This window comes from Pollicipes pollicipes, unplaced genomic scaffold, assembly GCF_011947565.3.
Source record: "Pollicipes pollicipes isolate AB1234 unplaced genomic scaffold, Ppol_2.1 Scaffold_6686;HRSCAF=7923_pilon_pilon_pilon, whole genome shotgun sequence".
Lineage (NCBI taxonomy): Eukaryota > Metazoa > Arthropoda > Thecostraca > Pollicipedomorpha > Pollicipedidae > Pollicipes > Pollicipes pollicipes.
In genome coordinates, this window is record NW_023596921.1 from 26,983,822 (window position 1) to 27,002,119 (window position 18,298).

General features: G+C 51.9%; 2 protein-coding genes across 5 annotated transcripts in view; one reads left to right on the top strand and one right to left on the bottom strand.

Annotated features, from left to right (window-relative positions):
- Positions 1-945: 945 nt before the first annotated feature.
- The window catches only part of Rcd6 (Reduction in Cnn dots 6), a 23,426-nt gene continuing 6,073 nt past the window's right edge, over positions 946-18,298 (bottom strand). For all 4 annotated transcript variants that reach the window (XM_037230463.1, XM_037230462.1, XM_037230461.1 and 1 more), the window contains exons 2-9: positions 14,218-14,272; positions 13,766-13,854; positions 6,197-6,292; positions 5,547-5,609; positions 4,683-4,772; positions 4,192-4,295; positions 3,326-3,479; positions 946-2,459 (exon numbers count right to left, since the gene is read on the bottom strand). In XM_037230463.1, coding sequence (XP_037086358.1) covers positions 2,229-2,459; positions 3,326-3,479; positions 4,192-4,295; positions 4,683-4,772; positions 5,547-5,609; positions 6,197-6,292; positions 13,766-13,854; positions 14,218-14,272 — 882 coding nt within the window. In that variant the 3' untranslated portion in view covers positions 946-2,228. The remainder of the gene's footprint in view (positions 2,460-3,325; positions 3,480-4,191; positions 4,296-4,682; positions 4,773-5,546; positions 5,610-6,196; positions 6,293-13,765; positions 13,855-14,217; positions 14,273-18,298) is intronic.
- On the top strand, positions 7,465-9,599 carry LOC119107097 (tubulin alpha-3 chain-like). Its single transcript, XM_037230460.1, has one exon. It carries the CDS (start codon positions 7,577-7,579, stop codon positions 8,927-8,929), a length of 1,353 nt encoding a protein of 450 aa, XP_037086355.1. The 5' UTR covers positions 7,465-7,576; the 3' UTR covers positions 8,930-9,599.

Genomic DNA, 18,298 nt, shown 5'->3' on the forward strand with positions numbered 1-18,298 from the left:
GTGAGAGGGCAGATCGTCATGGACGGACGTGTTCGTATCAGACTGCGAGAGGGCAGATCGTCATGGACGGACGTGTTCGTATCAGACTGTGAGAGGGCAGATCGTCATGGACGGACGTGCCTACGAAGCACAACAGCTACAACTCACTCCTAAACCCAAACCTGGATTGAACACAAGTCGGAGAAATTGGTGGATTGGTCTCAACCTGGAGAACTCAGAGGATTCTGGTTGCAAAGGACTGGATGAAATGTCTCTCTAAAGCACACCCTTTTTCAAGGCAGTGAATATTTTAGCCAAGGTGTGGGATTGGACAAGCGCTCCCGCCCACCAGCCCCAAATTTGGTAAACCCGGTAACAATATGTGAATTTAATTGTCTGTGATTTGTAGGGACATCATGGATCGCATCGGCCACTCATCGCGAGGGGGGGGGGGGGCAGACGCAAACTGTGACTGCTGCCGGGTCAGGACCGCCTGTCCCCAGCCGCAGGGCAACGCCACTGCGCGTTTCTGACACTGTCAGTGCATATGACGAACTGGGAAGGAATGACCTAGTGGTGGGCAAACCGCGGGGTGCAGAGGGCGGGCCTGGCTGATCCACCAGCGAGCCACGAGCCGCTGGTCGCCGCCACAGCAGCAGTGCTGTTGGTGCGACGGTGCAGGACACCGACGATGTCGTGTATCGTCGTCGTTTCTGCACGGCGTCGTCGATTTCGTTTCGCCGTGACGCCATCCTTGGGTGTCAGAAGTCAGTGTCAAAGCCATGGCCGCACGAACACGCAAGTTTTTGTACCCAGCAGGCACACAATGAAAATGTGCTGCCTTACAGTTTGCCACTGACGGAGTAACTCCAACGGTGCGACATAGATTCTTTGAAACTTTCAGGGAAGTTTCCTGTTTATAAAGCTTCCTCCTCGACACCTGTCGTCATTGTCAAAATAAGCATGTATTATCGTTGTCAGAGATCTGACATCCATATATTTCTTTCCAAAAATCGCACCGCCAAGAAGGTAAACAGGACTTCATGAGCGGCACACATGGGTGACTATTAACAATGTGTAGATGAAAAGAGCCCAATGCTAATAATACTAATTGTCCACCACAGAAACCAACACTGTCAAAATCGACCATTTTGCGTTGGTCACTGCAGTTCCCAAAGCCCGGTAAATGGCGGTGTGCGCGTGGTGAAATTCATGGTTTGCGCCCTAGGGACGCACACAGGAAGGTAAGCACCGTGGACTTCACCATCCCTACTCCTCTAATCGCTCACTTTTAATGGCGTAGAAAAGGAGTTCTTTTTACGTACGTAGACCAAACACCCCAAAAGTTGCGGTGTCCTCCGCCACTCGATTACTCTCTGGATCCACCTCTTTTTACAAAACAGCAGGTCTAATGCATTCTAAGGCTTCAAATAGAGGTAGTTAGGGGACCTGCAGGATGCAACACATATAAACACGACAACGGTTTGATTATACGGCAGCCCTTAGCGAAACCCGCGTCTCAGAATCCACGAGCATTCAAAACACAGTGACATTGAAGGCACCTGTGGCATTCCAAGCCCCTCACAAGTCGCACCAGCCTGCCACGGAAGAGCTCACGCGATGACAATCTGACCCTTCCGCGCGTGTCTGGCATATCCATACACCAGGCAGTCAACACAGGGCATGTGCGCACTACTGATCGCTAACTGGAAGAGGCGCGCTGGCTGGCCGCACCCCAGCACGCGACCGCCGTCCAGCGAGTCCCGTGACAGCCAGAGGGCAAAAGAGGTCAGGTCCCGGTTATATCCGTCTCGAGTAGCATGGCAACATTTAGAATTCCTACCCGGTTAAATAACGCCTAGAAAGTCGAGCAAAATACTGACAGGTCGCTTTTCTTCCTCCACATGGGAAGACAAACATATTGTTCGGGCCTCACACATCAGCGCCACTCGCAGGTGCTCACAACTGAAGCTTTATATACTGCCAACAGAGGGCAGTGTATTTAGGCCCTGTCGCTCCGTCCCAGGCGCTCAGCCTGCGTTTACAGCCGACAGGTGGCAGTGCGGTCATAGCCACTCCCAGACGGGCGCGGCACGGCCCGCGGGGCCAGTGCGGGGGAGGCGGCAGTGAGGCCATGCCGCCGCGACAAGGCCACGTCACCCCCTCCACACTTATCCGCCCTCATCACCATACGACGTCCTCGCCGCGGCGCCGCCCTGCGCGCGCTCCGTTCCGGCGGCGGCGGCAGGTCAGAGCGCTACGTCCCGGTACCGGTACGAGTCGGACTCGGCGCCGAGCGAGCTGCGGCTCTCGTGCGGCTGGCGACGGCCGTGCGCCAGCCAGCAGTGGCAAGGGGGCGCCGGCAGCGGGCCGGCCAGGTTCAGCGCGTCCGCCGAGCCCGCCCGCCACGAGCCGCGCATGTACTTCCGCCGGTCCAGAGACTGCGTGCTGTAGCGCGGCACGTAGACGAGGTGCGGCGGCTGCCAGGCAGACAGGCGACTGGTGAGGTGCACCGCACACCGGCCGCAGCTGAGGCACGCAGCACACAGATGGCAGCTGCCGAGCACATCGTGCACAGCAGCTGCCGGGCACATCATGCACAGCAGCTACTGTGCACGTCATGTACAGCAGCTGCTGAGCACATTATGAACTGCAGCTGCCGAGCACATCATGCGCAGCAGCTGCTGAGCGCGTCATGCACAGCAGCTGCCGTGTACGTCACGCACAGCATCTGTGGCACGCGGCATACAGACGGCGTCTATTGTGCAGAAAACAGTGAAAATTTCATCGGAAGTACGAGAACCTAGAACAGAACTTCATGGCATGCCGAAGACTTTAGACGAATTATTAGTACCATGGATGGAATAATTGATCCGACTATCGTCCTTGTCGGGTACAGACAAGGCCGATAGTCCAAACATTTATTGCATCCGAGATCTATAACCTATTCTATGCAGAGGGTTCCTGAAGCCAACGGAGTGATTTGCCGAACATCGAGCGCAGTCATGAGCACGGTACGAGAACCACCACCGCGGCAATCCAACACAACTACAGCAGCAAGGCACATGCTGCAAACTCAGCCGTTCATCAGCAGGAACACGAGCAGGTTGACAACCAACATCCCAAGGTTACGATACAGATATTTGATCGAAATTAACTACCATACTGACTGACAGAAGGTGCAGTTTTGTAGTCATGATCGCCGTTACGCGTCCTAGAAACTACGGGAGCCACAGTGGCAAGACCACGCTCTCAACAGTGCGTGTGGGCGGTGAGTGTGAAGCCCAGCCAGTGTGTGCCGACAGACAGGGCAGCAGCGCGCGCCTGGGTTCGCGCCCTGCCCCACCTCGTATCCGAGCGACGGGTAGTCGTTGATGCCGATGGAGCTCTGCGTGCGCACCACTGGGCCGCCGTTCATGCCGTAGAAGGCGGCGTTGAACTGGCTACGGCCGCCGCCGTGCTGCCGGGCCGGGGCGTACTGCGACGCCGATGATACAGACCTGGGAACGAGCAGCCGTCACTGGGGCGGGGCAGCCGTCACTGGGGCGGGACAGCCGTCACTGGGGCGGACAGCCGTCACTGGGGCATGGTAGTCATTGCTGGGGAAGGCCAGCTATGGCTGAGCAGTCGCCAATTGGAATGAAAAGGCGTCACTGAGGCAGCGCAGCAGTTACTGAGTTAGGGCAGCACCTGGAGAGAAACAGCCACCACTGGGCCAGGACGATTGTCACTACGCAGTGTCACTGAGACGGAACCGCATCACAACCCGGAGAGTGATCAGTGGGCGGAGCTGAGCTAAGCCTGGGAGGGCGGCACGAGGGGTGGGGCAGCCATAAGCTGAAGTGGAAACTCTTAAATACCGGGACAACGTTCATGCTCATTTCCTACATCACACCCATCGGTGCCGTATTTAAGTTAGGTAAAATTAGGCATGGGCTTCCGAGTTTTTCGACATACACGGAAAGCTCCAACCACTGTCGTCAATGAGAAGTTGTCTACGTCTAGAAAACGCCTCCGTCACCAGAGAAGCAGTCGGCAGACACTATGGCCGCATGCTGGTGCATCTTTATGCCTATTTGTCCGCAATATACTCTATGCCTTTATGCTATTCAATGCACACGTAATCTCCTGACCACGGCCGAACTATGGTTTAATCGAGCGCCAAAACGGCAACCGTCAGTCAAGCGTTACGTGCCCTTGGCCTGCTCCCACCTGATCAGCGCCGGGGCGGCGAGCTGTACGCCGTTGGTGTAGGAGATGGAGCCGGCTCGGTAGCCGCGGTCGGCCATGCCGTTCCGCAGCACACTCGGACCAACCTGGCCAACGAAGGTGTGTATCAGAGCCTATGGTCCCCGAGACCAGGTCTCTTAGACATGACCTCCCGGCGCCGTGCCACGGGTGCGAGAATGCTCTCAGTACATTCATTCTTACAGTCTGACGTCAATTCTCCCAATAATCACTCATACCCAATGTGATCTTGACATCAAGTACTGACCTCCAAGCGTTTGAGTTCGAAATACATGACGCATATGAAAATTACTACCTCCTACCTGAGTGCGTTTCATTAAATACTAGACCCTGGACGTATCTGTGCGCAACACGACATTGGAGGTGCCACGAGCTGAATGGGACTGAAAGTAAATCATCAGACATGCCCACCTGCACGTACATAGCAGTGAGCTGATCTGGTCATTGTCTCTCACCTTCAAGTTGAAGGAGTCGAGCCTGTGCAGAGTGAACTTCTCCTCCCGCCAGGTGGCGTGCAGAGACTGGACGCAGATCAGAGACACCAGCTGCGCAGCGGTCAGGGTCACCAGAAGGCTTTCACTAGTCATGCGCTGGCTCTGGACCTCCGATGGGACACATACACGTGGGAAGGCGCTCTTCATAGCAAATGGGAATATGGATTGGGGTACAGTAACTAGCCCTTTCTACGCTGACATCGTTAGATGGGGATCTAAGCTGGTATCAAACCCGACAATGCATGAAACCTTGGATGCACAAAAACGAAACCCTGCATATGTTATCGAGTTATAAGACCAGCCGGTAAGCTCTACTCTGGAACCGTTTTGTAGTTGTCTTGATGTGCTTTCTCTTCAGATCATGTTTGCAGCATGCTTTATGCTTGGCCACATAAGACTGAGTTTGCTAACGTAAATGACGAATCGGCACGGAACGACGAAACAGAGACGTTGCCGCAGTAAGTTTACGGTCTGTGTCTGCCGGGAATAACGACAAGCGGTCTACGTCTGCCGGAATAACGACAAAGGACGTATTTTGCTCCTGTGTATCATTGTTTCATACATTCCTGATTCGTTTCCAAATTAGGCTGCTGTATAATGACGTATGCGTAAATAATGTTGTTGTCTAGGAATGCAAGGTACTATGCCTAAAACTCTGAGTCAGCGGAAGTTGAGACGGCAGTTGAATGGGCCCGATGCTGTCCTAGACGTAAGCTACGTGTTACAAGCCGACACGTTCAGGTTTCACTGGCTTGTATAGCCAGTTTTGCTTCCAACCGGTTATTTCTGAGCACATGCACATCGCTGCCGCGCCTGAGAACGCACGTTCAATCCAGCTCTGCAGATGTAGAAGATGAGGTCACCCAGGCCGTAGTCCGACTCGATGTTCTGCGGCAGAAATGCAATACGTTTCAGCAGAAAAGAAGGTTGCACCTCTGCGCGGGTAGCATTCCTGCACGACCAGTCAAGGGCAGACAACGCATGCCAACCTTCCAATTCCATTCCTCTGTGGTAACAAAAAGTCCTACATCACGTAAGCTGCAGTGTAGGTATGCTGCTTATGCGTCATATGCCAGCGATGTGGTCGTTGTTCACTTCTACTGCACGACAGCGAGACGTGTGAAACACTGCAGCCTCCCTCGGCTGTTCTCCGACTCGTCGCTGACGTCGGCGGTTTCATGGCGGCTTACAGCGCGAGATGCTCCGGGGATCTCAAAGTAAGCGCGTCGACATACTCTTTTGGGCTGTTCACTCCGTGGAATGCTACTCCCTGGTATCAGACCCACCGCTGCACCTACGTTAAACCATTCGCTTCTCGCACTGTAAGAGCTCTGCTCGGGACACAAAATGCTGTTGTATCAATAACACGCTTCCCCAAATCGTTTTTTATGCCTTCTCGTATAAGTATATGATGATAACAAGTGTCACAGCGACTTAAGGAACGTAGGCGGGTTGCTGGGTGGCGCGCTCCTTACCCAGTGATAGATGCTCATGAACAGCACCATGCCCATCTCCGGGAAGAAGAACACTATCATGACGAGAAGCCAGGCGAGGAGGTATCGCGTCTTCTTCTGGAAAAAAACAAACAGGTCGTCAGTTACTCCCATGTACTCCTAACCAGTATGTACCAGCAAGTCAATGAAACCGATGCCTCATCACAGATCAAGGACCTCTTAATGTGCAATGTTTGTCGTGCCATCTAGCACTACGGGATAAAAGTCCAAGAGCCAGCAGGACTAGTATCGTCTCAACTTGGGTTTAAAATCCATGAGTTCACCTTTGCCGCCAGCGTTGGGCAAAGTTTTTCCATGCATATAGGAATGTTGACAGTGACGAAGCCGCAGCTGCTCTGGCAGAGCCTTAAGGAAGGCAGCTGGGCTTTGCCTACTCAAGACGGTGGGAAGGCAGGCAGCCGCACTCTTTAGGCTGTAATTTTCGGGTAACCAGGGGAATATTCCGTATATGATCACCCCCAAGATCCTGGATCCACTCGTGTCATGGCCATCTAGTGCTTTGGAGAAAATCGAAACGTAACATCTCGGTTTGGAGAGAACGAGTTCGTTCCACCTGATTCACTAATGTATATTTAGCGTAGTCCTGCTGGACACTTGATATACACAATAAATACAAACATTTTCTGATTATTCGGCATTAGGAGCTAACAACTAATCCCTGACAATCTTCACTATGCAAGGAGGCATTGTTAAAGGACGACTATAAGTAACGATCGAGGCATATTCTGAAAGCACTCAATGCTTCCAGCAGTGCTCCTTGGCACAACTGCGCATTGCCACATGGCTGCTCGTGAACATGAGCACAGCTGAGAACTTCAAAGACCTTCATTGTAAGAAGGTCTTTAAAGTTCAAATGATTTTTAAGACTGATTTTTTAAGACTGATTTTTATGGCTGCTTGGCATCTTCGCTTAACCTAAATTTTCCTGGTCCTGAAGGTCGGTTATTTTCAGCGAAAGAAATGGGGCCTACAGGCTCAGCCATGACATATCCAGGGCATACCACGCGACGGTGTTTTATATCCAGGCGCTAGGAAACACCGCAGGCGTCAGAACCAAAAAAGCATGAGCACTGTCATAAATTGTTGCTGTAAAACGGTCGTGAAGGATTTCGTTCTTCAAGACCAGATCCCGGCATGGCGGCAAATTTCTACCAATCGCTTCGCGTTATCAGATCACGAGCTATTAATTTTTAGCTGATCGCTTTCAGTTCATTATTTATCTCAGTTTCGAATTGCTTGCGCTTGTGAGAGGAAGCTCCGTAACACGGCTTAACCCATAGCAAGCAAACCTCGATCTCGACCGAACCGAAACCGAATCCGAATCTTCCTCCAACGGCAGCCATGCGTGAGTGCATTTCTATTCACGTCGGACAGGCTGGCGTCCAGATCGGCAACGCCTGCTGGGAGCTGTACTGCCTAGAGCATGGCATCCAGCCGGACGGTCAGATGCCTTCCGACAAAACAGTCGGCGGTGGGGACGACAGCTTTAACACGTTCTTCAGTGAAACCGGCGCCGGCAAGCATGTTCCACGAGCTGTTTTCGTCGACTTGGAGCCAACTGTGGTGGATGAAGTTCGGTCGGGGACCTACCGCCAGCTGTTCCACCCCGAACAACTGATAACCGGCAAGGAGGACGCTGCGAACAACTACGCCCGTGGACATTACACCATTGGCAAGGAGATTGTCGACCTCGTGCTAGACCGGATCAGGAAGCTGGCTGACCAGTGTACCGGTCTGCAGGGCTTCCTGATCTTCCACTGCTTCGGCGGAGGCACTGGCTCTGGCTTTACGTCACTGCTGATGGAGCGCCTTAGCGTCGACTACGGCAAGAAGTCCAAGCTGGAGTTCGCCGTGTACCCGGCGCCGCAGATTGCGACGGCCGTGGTCGAACCCTACAACTCGATCCTGACCACGCACACCACGCTGGAGCACTCGGACTGCGCCTTCATGGTCGACAACGAGGCCATCTACGACATCTGCCGCCGCAACCTGGACATCGAGCGGCCAACCTACACCAACCTGAACCGACTGATCAGCCAGATCGTGTCCTCAATTACCGCCTCGCTCCGCTTCGACGGCGCTCTCAACGTCGACCTGACCGAGTTCCAGACCAACCTGGTGCCGTACCCACGCATCCACTTCCCGCTGGCCACTTATGCACCGGTCATCTCGGCTGAGAAGGCCTACCACGAGCAGCTGTCGGTTGCCGAAATCACCAACGCCTGCTTCGAACCGGCTAACCAGATGGTGAAATGCGATCCCCGCCACGGAAAGTACATGGCCTGCTGCATGCTTTACCGCGGTGATGTCGTTCCCAAGGACGTCAACGCTGCCATCGCCACCATCAAGACCAAGCGGACCATCCAGTTCGTCGACTGGTGCCCCACCGGCTTCAAGGTGGGCATCAACTACCAGCCGCCGACGGTCGTGCCTGGCGGCGATCTGGCCAAGGTGCAGCGCGCCGTCTGCATGCTCTCCAACACCACTGCCATCGCCGAGGCCTGGGCCAGGCTGGACCACAAGTTCGACCTGATGTATGCTAAGCGTGCCTTTGTCCACTGGTACGTCGGAGAGGGCATGGAGGAAGGAGAATTTTCTGAGGCTCGGGAGGATTTGGCTGCTTTGGAGAAAGATTTCGAGGAGGTCGGTATCGATTCGGTCGAGGGAGAGGGAGAAGAAAACGAGGATTATTAGATCCAGAAATCCCCAGTGAATGCATATAAAAACAACTAGTCATACCACCATCATACCAACAACTCTATTTCAGGAAGCAAAAAGATTCCTTCAGTTTCTTAAGACTGGTTTGAAGAGACATTAGAAATGTGGATGTTAAAACTAATAGAGCGATAACCACCATTCAGCCCTCACGTTCTCGACGTAGCCAAACACAACATAACTTTTGGTCGCATGTTCCTTTTCAAATAAGATGGAAGTGGCCTGTGCTGAAGTCTATCGTGCTTTCAGTTGCGTAGTGAAGCCACAAAACAGCTTAGATGGTGCTGGAGTGCAAATAAGTTTTAACATGCTCATTACTAACCACGTTTCTTAAACAAGTCTTAAGGAACCGGACAAATCTAATTCTGTTCTTGAAACAACCCAGAGTGAACACAATCAGAGCTCGGTTAATTTATATGCATGTTCTTGAGGACTTCGTTCGAAATACCACTCGAGAGCAGGAGAGAGGATGGTCTGTAGCCTAACCGGACGACCAGAGCTTCGTGCCTCCATCTAACACACGCAGATTGCTGGTGCTAGCGGGACCATGTCGCGCAACTCCAGCATCGTGTGTGTGAACCTTGGCTGCACATCGATGACAAAACTAAATGGTTTACGGCGAATACTAATAAAACAAATTGACCGCCAAGTGGTGTTTATACTGTATTGGTTGGCTTTCTTACTCACATACCGGCAGGACTCGTGTCGGATATCCATTCCATGGAACTCCTGAAGGTACCAGCTTTAACCCAGCAGCATTAGGGTACTGAACACGATGCCACCGCCCGGGGTGTAAAAGCCCCCCCCCCCCCCCGCCTCCAATGCATCGACATCCAGTAGTCTAATCGGATAAATTGAAAGGAGGCGGAAACTACGATGCCATTCTCGTCACGAAGATGTTGGTTGATGTACAATGCGTGGATGACGACGCTACAGGGCGCAGAAAAAACTGTCAGAGTCCTCAGATGGCCTTATGGCTCATCGTCATACAGCTTAGCGACTGACACCAAAGGCAAAAATAAGGGTAAACTTAAGTTGAATCAAGGTCAGGTCAGGTCAAAGTCGCGTCAGCCATTGCGCACGTTTTATTCATCACTTCGGGGATGGCGCGCTATGATGACACGATGACCTGGCCATCAGTCGCTGGTTGGAAAAGTAGGTCAGTTTTACCGACTTGTTTATATATAAGAAATGGCGACACAATTTGCTTGGGTTCGCCGCGTACAAGCTCGCACCACATAATCTCCGTTGGTTACCTGCTTTCGCTTTAGACATTATGGGAGTCCTGACTATCGTGCGATTAAACTAGCTGCAAAACTAAAAAAGGAAACTAAACTAAAGAGACTTCACTAAAAAAAATACTAAAATAATCTTAAGTAGAGACAAGCTAAGCCCACAAAGGATAATTTCAACCTGAGTAGCGCAAATTAACGTTCAGGCCATCACTGGTGACGTCATAATTCGGCAACCTTACCCGTCATCGAAATTATTTCCCGTTAAGACGTGGCAAACCAATTATATTACAGAACTGCTACCGCCGAACAGCTTTGCAAACAATTTCGTGAGCCAGTCTGGTGCGGTTTGGGAGCTATTCTAGAAACTCGTTGGTATATACTAAGCACAGATGTGAGACGACTGACTGGTGCGCAAACCACGCGGTCCACAGGTCAGGTCTGGTGGAAAGGTCACCCGTAATCCCCAGCAGTCACGGGCGACGCAGGGCGGTCGGCCTACTATGTACACGCATCGTACGCTCTCCCCGAGACCGCCACACGCATTCAGCACGGGGCCCGTGGCGATGGGCTGTGGGCGAGCTGCGTCAGTCCCCACTCGCAGCACCGTTTGCGGTAAACGTTCCTCAGGCTCTCAGTCCAGCCTGCCTTCCTCCAAGCGTGCTTGTGGGGGACGCGTTGTGGGTTCCGCTCACGGCCCCCAGCGAAAGTACTTCGAGAGAGGGTACTGCAGCTAGCCTGGGGCCGTTGCAGCACCATCTGTTGGTTCCAACACGACCCAGCTGTCCAATCATCTGATCGCTTAAATAGCTGTTCTTTAATTGGACGTTAAAGAATAGTGACAATGTCAACGGCTCTAAGAGATTGATAATACGATAAGAAGATTTGGAGAACGTCAAATTCCGCAGACACAAAATATCAGATGTTCGGAGTCTGGCGTACCTCGACTTCTGCTGCAAATACTATTCCCATGAATTTGTTGCGACGAACAACACAATTTGTGCTGTGGCATAATCTTTTCCAGATTTTTAGATGCGACCGATTTGACAAGATGACGTATTTTTGCGACATTGCACTACAACCACTACTCCACCTGCCAATTCGGTCATTCTACTTCGATTTCACATGGGAAGCGTGCATTTTCAAACCACGAAACCGCTGAGAAACGCAAATCAAAGGCAGGTCAAAACCTTGGCGACCGGACGCTGCAGCAACGTGTGACTAGCTCTAACGGAAAAGACGATAGATGATCGCACTGACACAAGCCTAACAAATGCGTGCGCACTCACACAATCATGCACAAACGGACATGGATCCGAAATACAGCCAAAACCATCTTTGCTCTCACTGCCCTTATGTCACCTTTTTCTGAATCGGTCTCAATACAATGCCCAGTTGTCTGAATCGGAACAGATCAGGCGATCAAGCCAATTCATATGGATGCATAGCCTAGCTTATCGTGACCGAAATATTTCCCAAAATATTACCGTTTTTGGCAGCGCTTTCTTCACAGCCACTAAACGCGTGCATTTCTCCAAATTCATCGATCTCGCCTTTTAACAGAAAATGCTACGTACAATTCGTGGCATGTCTACGATCAGGTCTAAAGCCAGTCAGTGTTTCACCAGTCGGTTGCAATTTTTGTGTGCACGCTCCCAACGTCGGTGCCCCTTCGCATACTAAGCTCGTGGAAGGAGGATACCTGAACGCATATCCGAATCAATTCGAGTCCAGTCCGTCGCATCCAGCATTAAATCACTGTGGGATCCAAGGACAACGGACTCTACACGCTTATGTCGAAGGACCATTTACACAGCGATAACAAATGCGTCTGTTCTCAACTTGCCGCAAACACAAAAACTTGCCGCAACCACATAAAAGGCGTGTTGAAGGTTACAGCGAGAGTCCAGTATGACGGCTTCATCACGGAACACTTTGCCTTTAAGTTGAATGATGAAAATACAAAACCTGAATGATACTAATGCGTAAATCTTTTAAGTTCTAATTTCTAGTATGATGTTTTCTGGCGTTCCAGGCTATTCATTGACCGTCTAACGTTGTGGGCGAAAACAGGAGGACGAATTTTAAAAATACGGGGAATGAAAATTAGATTCTTTTTGGAAGTGCTTAACTTCAAGTATCGCGCTCCTCCTAGTCCGGTATTTTATGCTGTTAAGGTTTGTTATGGTGTAATTTTATGCTTCCTTTCAGTAGCCGTCCACCAATATATCTATAAATGTGCAGCCTACCGAACGAATTTATACAATTTAAGCAAATTATCGCTTTTTTTGTACTCTTGCAGGCAAGCATAGTGCGTGAGACGCATCGCACAACTCGGCCCGAGCAAGAGGATGGTGGGCGTTGGTGTTAGTGCCAACAACATACGCGAGTAGAGACAGACGCTTTTGAAATCCATGCAGTGAACTTATGATCAACGCATCAGAATGACAGTTCACACTTCTTTATTTTGGTCAGCGAAGTTCACAAAATCGGCATTTTGGGGTCGGGCTTGGTTGCAATTAACTTGGCTTCACGCCTGTTGGTTTAATGGCCTGACGTTTCTGGGATAAAGCTACAGTGAGTAGCTTTCGATAGTCTGGTTCTATAAAGGTGACATTCTTCGCTTTCCGCTTTCGCTTCCGCTAAGGTCACCATGGGATGGAACACGGTGAGATCGTACAGTGATTTACAGGCGCGGTACATTCCCGGAAACGATGTAGTTGGCTTCACGTCTCTATCTGCCCCGTAGTGGCCGAGAGCTGACACCAGTCAATGCAAACGTTTCAAACTGGGGACCCCGTGAGAGCGCTGGAATGCGCGCTACCAGTTGAAGCACGCCGAGTCCTACCCCTGCCACGGCGATTGCGCGCCCCCTCCCACGTTCAACAGCTGCTCTCGCGTCACTGCGGGGTCACATCAACATTCTGGACCCAACAAAGTCTGGGCCGGACATTGCTAACGTTTTCGCGAATTACCAGCGTTCCGTTTTCTGTGATAACCGAATGAAGAAATGCTATCTTCTGGGCTGCAATCTTGCAGATACATCCTTCAAAGTTTAAAGGACTGCGCTTCGCCTCTTTGAAAAAATGAATGAAGCCGCGATAAGTCGTTGCAACGAAATACATAAGCCCATACACGTAAAAATAGACAAACATAAACAGCATTAAGTGACGTGAAACAACGTACAACAAAAGTACATACGCGTAACGCAAAACATAAATATATGAAACGCGAAAACGGCAGTGACGACCGGGCCGGGCTGGATCACCGAACTTGAAACTATTGTTCAGCCCACACTCGTTTGGACTACGGCCTTTCCGCCCACTATGCACCTTTGAGGCTACAAATTTATATGCAGCATTTCAGGCAAACTTCACTGTCGGTGGTCACGTTTTTGTTTAAACAAAGACTTCAAAACCCGGAAGATGCAAACAAAACAGTCGTTTTCGTCTTCGGTTTTATCTTCCCAGCCCCATAGTCGCCCCTGTTTTAGTTCAACATGCTTTGTGTTGTAGCAACGAATGACAATCAGACTGGTTTACAGACAAGCACATAAGTTTAAGGGCAAAGCGGTGACACTTACCAGCGCTAGGCCAATGAGCATGATGAGTGCGGTGAGAAGCATTATCACATATCCTCCGCAGAGTATGTACGCAGGAGCCGGCATGGTCTCTGAAAATAAGTGACATGTTGAAAAGGCTTCACTGCACTTTAAATTGGAATCCACGTACTGGTGCAGCACAACCGGTCAAGCCATCCTGCTCTTGATCCGGAATCGTCTTTTTCTAAACAGCTACCTTTATATTATTCGCAACTCAATAAATTTCCTTCCAGGTTAGCGTGTCTGAGCACATAAATACGAAATGCAATCCAGCGAACAACCACGCAGTAACAGCTGCTAAAGTTGGCTGCTCTGGCGGTTCAGTTGTGGTGACGAAGCTGGGGTCTCAGCGAATTTACAGACTAAACAAAAAGCTGAAACAGTCACAGCCATAGCACCGCAAACCTCCTCGCCTTCAGACAACTGAGTCTTACCTTTGGTATCGACAATCCACCACAGCTGCACCCCGAAGGCGATGAGGTAAGCCACCTGTAAGACCAATAGCGACGTTAGTTAACGACCCAGACTCCGACCACCACCGTTCCCAGGGTTGTGAAACGAACGGGGAGTGACCACTAGAACGTCCACTGAAGCACCGTTTCACGGTCCAGTTGCCTCCATCCCCGCCGAAGTATGGACCGAGCACCGAAAGAACAACGCTCTTGATAGATGAAGCAGAAATGGGTCGAGAGGTAGGCCGTGATGAGTGAGGGCATGTTGGAGAAAAACAGGGCGATAGAGACAAACTGATAATAAAGACATCTGACGACGGATGAAGGAAACCAGAAACGGTACCCCCCATTACATCAAAACCTGTAACGTTAAACACAAAGCAAGCATCGGGCAGCTACGTGCGACGATCATCGGTCGGCTGACGTCCAGCGTCGCAACAGCTGCAGTCGGCTGACGTCCAGCGTCGCAACAGCTGCAGTCGGCTGACGTCCAGCGTCGCAACAGCTGCAGTCGGCTGACGTCCAGCGTCGCAACAGCTGCAGTCGGCTGACGTCCAGCGTCGCAACAGCTGCAGTCGGCTGACGTCCAGCGTCGCATCAGCTGCAGTCGGCTGACGTCCAGCGTCGCAACAGCTGCAGTCGGCTGACGTCCAGCGTCGCATCAGCTGCAGTCTCGACTACCACGGTGAATGACAATATAACAAAATTAATCCCTTTTGTGTGGCTAGTGGTCATCGTGTACGCTCGATCCTATCAATTTCTGGGCTCTGGTAGTTCTCGGTTTTACAAACGTAAGTCCAAGCCTTTCGGATGAATGAATTTCTGGGATCAGAGCTCACGCCAAGCGGTGCGTGATGTGAGAGCCTGATCCCTGCCAAACGATCGCACAATTCCAGGTCAGCGGATGATTTCGGTGGAAGGTTCAACGTGCCGCAATGCTCGGCACGGTCCGTCCCACCCTCTGACGTCACCTGACCTTTATCGCGGCCGCTGCCAGCGTCCGCAGGTTATATCTGCCGAGAGCCTAAAGCGACTCGATCCCACCCCACCACGGGCGAGTGGTGCAGAATGCAGGCGCTCCAATTAACTGATATATCGGGACTTTAGCACTAAAGATCCTTGAAAAAGGCGAGCATTCAGTGTAGGAGCCTAGCTACTATGCGGAACAACCAAACGGAAAAACTCAGAGTCCATTTACGATCAAAAGTTTCTTTCCTCAGATGGCTTTCATTGACTTAATGACCGAAGAAAGCGACTTCAGAAGCCGTCCAGCTTTCCGCTTCAGCCATTGCATATCGATGAAGCGGACAGCGCCGCACCATCCGCGCTGGAAATCTCACAAATCTGGCCACACTGTTCCCAGCGTGGCTGCGTGTTCGCACCATTAGTGGCCGTGACCGGCAGCACCCTCCCGAGAGAGCGGCCGGTGGCGCCGTACGGAGACGGAGACGGCTGAAGCTCTGGCCGTTGGCGGGGGAAGGCAGTGAAGGGAGAAGGCTGGGAGAGTGAGAGTGACGGGGAAAGGGGCTGGGGAGAAATAGGGGAGAAAGTGCAGGAGAGGGAAGAAAGGGAGCGAGAGAGAGGGATAAGGAGAGAGGTTAAGAGAGGGAAGGCAAAAAGAAATGCCGACAGGGTTGGGCTATAGTGCCGCAAAGAAGAAAAACATTCAATCATAAGAAATCACGCGCCATCAGCGCAGACACAAGAAAACAGCAGAGCGTAGTTATAAAAACGAATCACAGCAAACACAGCGACTACAACGCAGGAAAGATTAGAACAGAATACGGCTGTCATAACGGGGCACAGCAGAACACAATAACTGCCGCGGGGCGGAACAGAACATCGCAATTAAAACGGATTGCATCAAATAATCTTAATTACCACGGCGCGCGGGGCATCACAATGATAACAGAGGAACAAAACGGAGTAGCACCGTGCATTAGAGCACAGCTATCAGTGTGACAGAGCTGTCTGCAACACATATTGGCGCGGTATAGCAGAACAGAGTACAAATGAACACAGAAGAGCACAGCCAAGCGGATCACAACCGAGTACACCACAGCAGAGAGCATCAAGTTGCACAGAAGACCTACGGGGTCTACGTAAAATACCGTTAAGAAGAATCCAGGCGCCTCTACCACAGCAGGGCGCATCGTGGAGAACAGGAGAACGGGGCCCAGCAGGACAGAGTATAACTGGATGCCCAAGCCAGGGCGAGACCTACGCTGGAGAACAGAGGACTCCAGGAGGGCAGGGTACAACTGAGCGGCAGCACTATAGCAGAATAGATCACTGAGTACGGGAGATCCAAGCCAAGCGGAGAACAGTCTAACTCGGCGAGTACTGGCGAGAGCCCGCACCAAGAGCGCGGTACAGCATAGGGCAAAGGAGGCCTCGGCACGGCACGGCACGGCACGGCACGGCATGGCACGGCACGGCACGGCACAGCAGCTGGCAGGATGGGACCGTTTTCACACATCAGCCCTACTTCAGTGACACGGGCGACCACCAGGTCACTCTTCACACCAGCTGATTGCCGAGGGCAAGGAAAGCACTCATCTGTCACGAGCCACCTTGAAGCGAAGGCCATCTCCGCGCTAAACACACTGAACGTGCGGGCACTACCCAGGCGTCCTTGACAACGCCAAAACATACGGATGACCTGGGTGACCGGAAGGAGCCCGATGCGCGGAGATCCAACGCGCACCTTCCGCGTGCAATGCAACATTCAACCTGATGACTGAGATGCAACCGTGCCTCAGATGAAGCCTTCAATGGACGTTTGCGTGATCGAAGGCAAGCGACGCACAACGAGGTCAGCTGACATTGCACCTCTTGATAGCATTCCGTTTCGCACAGACGCCTGCCTCCAGTGGCACGGTTATCTCCACTCACTAATTGAAGCTACGTCTGGAGGGCGCTGGGCCATTGTGTCTTCCGAAATTGGCGGCTGCTGGTGGGGGCTGAGCCTCGAAACAATAGTATACCTTGCCCCGAATGATCGATGTCCCCACGACCTCATTCAAACACGTGGGCAGAGCGTCACGACCCTCCTACCCCGCATGGCCGCGTTTCACATGCACCCTTTTCCGAGCTGCACCCATCCCCCCCCCCCCCAGCCCCGCAGCCAACACGGAGACCCCAGCTGACACCGCGCGCAGACACCAGCGCAGTAAGCAGCACCACACTTCAGACAAGCCGAAGTAACAGCGACGCTGGCGGTCAATCGACGACGACCGATCCGGAAACGGCCGCTGGTTTCGCCGCTTTCCAGCCCGCCGAGAGCGATTAGAGGCGGCCCGCCGCCGCCGACAGCCGGCCCCTGACCCCGGCTGACCCCGCGTGACCCCTGACCCAGATCAGCGCTGCCGCCTTCGGCTTTCGGGTGGTGCCAGGACAAAGTAGGTGAACATGTGTGAGCTGGGGATGATGCGGCGCTTTGAAGATGTATCTCGTGTTGCAGAGGGGGAAATTAGAGCGTCGCGCTACGCGACACCCAGCCAATCCCAGGTGAGAGTTTTGGGGCGTCATTTACATGATCTATCTTTCCTAGTCAGCTATCAGCTGATCATCACATGCAATCAAAGGCCGGTGCACAAACACGCGGCGTGGAGCGCTTAGCACATGTGCTCTCGTTCGATCAACGTACATTTTCACCGCCCGCAGGGCTTTCGAATTACGCAAAGCCACATCATTGGCGCCATGGACAGTCGGTTTTGACAAATCATCACATGTGGAAATAAATGGGTGGAATTTTTATATTAAGAGCATATGAAGATATCAAAACTATTGCGTACAAAAATGTCTTATCTTAATGGTGAAACGAATCACTAACACCAAAAATTGGGTAGCACGCAACATGGCTGTGCCATTGCTGCCGGTTGTCAAGCTTTGCCAGACTTTGGACGTGTTTGAACGCCTCATCACGCTTCCTAGGCAGCCATTTAATTATCTCGACTCTTCAAAGGCGCACGTGGTCTTAGAGTCTTGAGCCCAAGCACGAGTGACACTTGATAAAAGTTATTGGACGAGCTTCAACGGTAATTTTTGATATTCTGAAACC